The 2,500-nt window shown below is 49.7% G+C and overlaps 1 protein-coding gene across 1 annotated transcript in view; it reads right to left on the minus strand.

Annotated features, from left to right (window-relative positions):
* Positions 1–2,500, minus strand: part of LOC143294844 (uncharacterized) — a 363,289-nt gene that overhangs the window by 21,297 nt on the left and 339,492 nt on the right. Inside the window, exon 37 of the mRNA XM_076606352.1 lies at positions 2,363–2,395. Coding sequence (XP_076462467.1) covers positions 2,363–2,395 — 33 coding nt within the window. The remainder of the gene's footprint in view (positions 1–2,362; positions 2,396–2,500) is intronic.

The raw sequence follows: 2,500 nt of genomic DNA on the forward strand, positions 1-2,500 counted from the left end.
CAATGCGATTTTGTCTCCTAAAGCGAGAGTCACAGTCCTTCACAAAAGACTAAGTCGTAAAAGGCTTCCATTATTATGAACTGTGTAACCACGCACTTACAGTCACCACGTTTTCTTTGTCTTTTTCTTTTCCATATTTTTTTGGTTTTTTGTTTTTCCTTGTACCCTCAAGAGGTCGTTTTGGATTTAACCACAACCTTGTTCTCTGAAGTATTCTATTCATTATTATCATGTTTTTAATGGAAGGGATGAAGCGGAACGGGGACATTGAGGATATTCCCTACGGATTTAAATCACCAGGAAGATGTCTACAGAAAGGGGGGATGGGGTGGGGGGGGGGGGGGAGAGAAAAAGAAGAAAGACACAGTCTGTGAGTCAGCAAGGAAACTTTCTCATCAAAAACAGAATGCCGCATTAATTTACCAGAAAAATAAATGTATGGAGGAGGAGGAGGAGGAGGAGGAGGAGAAAAAGAAGAAGAAAGAACGAAGACTAAGACGAAGAAGAAAAAGGAGGAGACAGAAAGAATGAAAGAAAGAAAGAAAGAAAGGAGAAACAATAATCCCTGCACGTGAGAAACGACACAGTTTGTGAGTCAGCAGTTTGCCTTGGAGCTGTTCCATGACAAACGGGACACCCCCAACACAAACCCTGACCTGCGAGCACTTTGCTGTGGAAGCAACGAGAGCGGGTGTAGGTGACTGAGGGAGAGAGGGGGGATGGGGAGAGTGAGGGAGATTGAGAGGGGGGGCGGGAGAGACAGGGAGAGAGTGAGACAGAGTGAGAGGAAGAGAGAGACAGGGAGAGAGTGAGAGAGAGAGGGGGGGCAGAGAGGAGGGAGAGAAAAAGGGAGACAGATAAGGGGAGGGAGAGAAAAGGAGAGGAAGAGAGAGGAGAGAGAGAGGGGGTGAGAGAGATGGAGAGCGGGGGGACAGAGGGGGGAGATGGAGAGAGGAGAGAGGGAGAGAGAGAGGGGGGTGGAGAGAGGGGTGTAGAGAGAGATGGAGAGAGGCGAGAGAGAGAGAGAGAGATGCAGAGAGGGAGAGGAGATGGAGAGAGAAGGAGAGAGGGAGGGAGAGAGAGAGGGGGGGGAGAGAATGTAGAGGGAGGAAGGAGGGGAGAGAGAGAGATGGAAAGAGGAGAGAGGAAGGGAGAGAGAGAGGGGGGGAGAGATGAGATGGAGAGAGGAGAGGAAGGGAGAGAGAGACGAGGAGAGAGAAGGAGAGAGGAAGGGACAGAGAGAGGGGGGGAGAGATGAGATGGAGAGAGAAGGAGAGAGGGAGGGAGAGAAAGAGGGGAGAGGGAGAGAGAATGCAGAGGGAGAGAGGGGGGGAGAGAGAGAGATGGAGAGAGAAGGAGAGAGGGAGGGAGAGAGGGGAGGAGAGAGAGATGGAGAGAGGGAGGGAGAGACAGAGAGGGGGGAAGAGACAGAGATGGAGAGAGAGAGGGAGAGAGAGAGGGGGGAGAGAGACAGGGAGAGAGGAGAGAGGGAGGGAGAGAGAGGGGGGGAGAGACCGAGATGGAGAGAGAAGGAGATAGGGAGTGAGAGAGAAAGAGAGGGGGGGGAGACAGAGATGGAGAGAAAGAGAGTGAGGGAGAGAGAGGGAGAGAAAGCGGGAGAGAGAAAGGGTGTGAGTGATAAGAAACTCTTGGGAAAGCTGGACATTACAAGGTGTTCAGAGAAGAAGCCCCCCTCAGTCAAGTGTTTCGGCCCTTAACTCCTTACACTCTGAGGGGGCCGGGCCGCACCCATGCCGTGACTCCTGGATGCCCTTGTATTGCCGCCCCCCCCCCCCTTTTTTTTTTAAATTTAGTTATTTTATTTCTTTTTGAACGGGTGAAGGGGGGTGGGGATGAAGCAGTCGCGGGGAAACATGACGTTCAGGATGTGCAGCGGGGAGGGGCTGCTGGTGGTGTCTCACACACACACACACACACACACACACACACACACACACAACAGTGATAGGTTCGTTCCTAGAGATTAAATATTTTAAGTAATCATAACCATTAGTAAACAAGCGAACGAGAAAAAACAGACAGACAGACAGACACACACACACACACACACACACAAACACGCACACGCAAATACACACACACACACACGCACACACACACACACCCACACACACACACAAATACATACACACACATACATACACACACACAAACACACACGCACACACACACTCACGCACACACATGCACAAACACACACACACATACATACACACACACACGCACACACACACACGCACGCACAAACACACACACATACACACACACACGCAAAAACACACACACACACACACACACACACACACACACATACACACACAAACACACACATTTCACTCACCATCCCTCTTGCCCCGGGAGATCCACTTGGTCCCTGGAGAGACAAAAAAAACAAAACCAAACACCCACATATACATAAAGATGAATTTTTCATAACAAAAAACAACATCAACAATAAAAAAAAAGAATAAGGAAAAAA

The sequence above is a fragment of the Babylonia areolata genome, chromosome 20 (assembly GCF_041734735.1).
Source record: "Babylonia areolata isolate BAREFJ2019XMU chromosome 20, ASM4173473v1, whole genome shotgun sequence".
Taxonomy (NCBI): domain Eukaryota; kingdom Metazoa; phylum Mollusca; class Gastropoda; order Neogastropoda; family Buccinidae; genus Babylonia; species Babylonia areolata.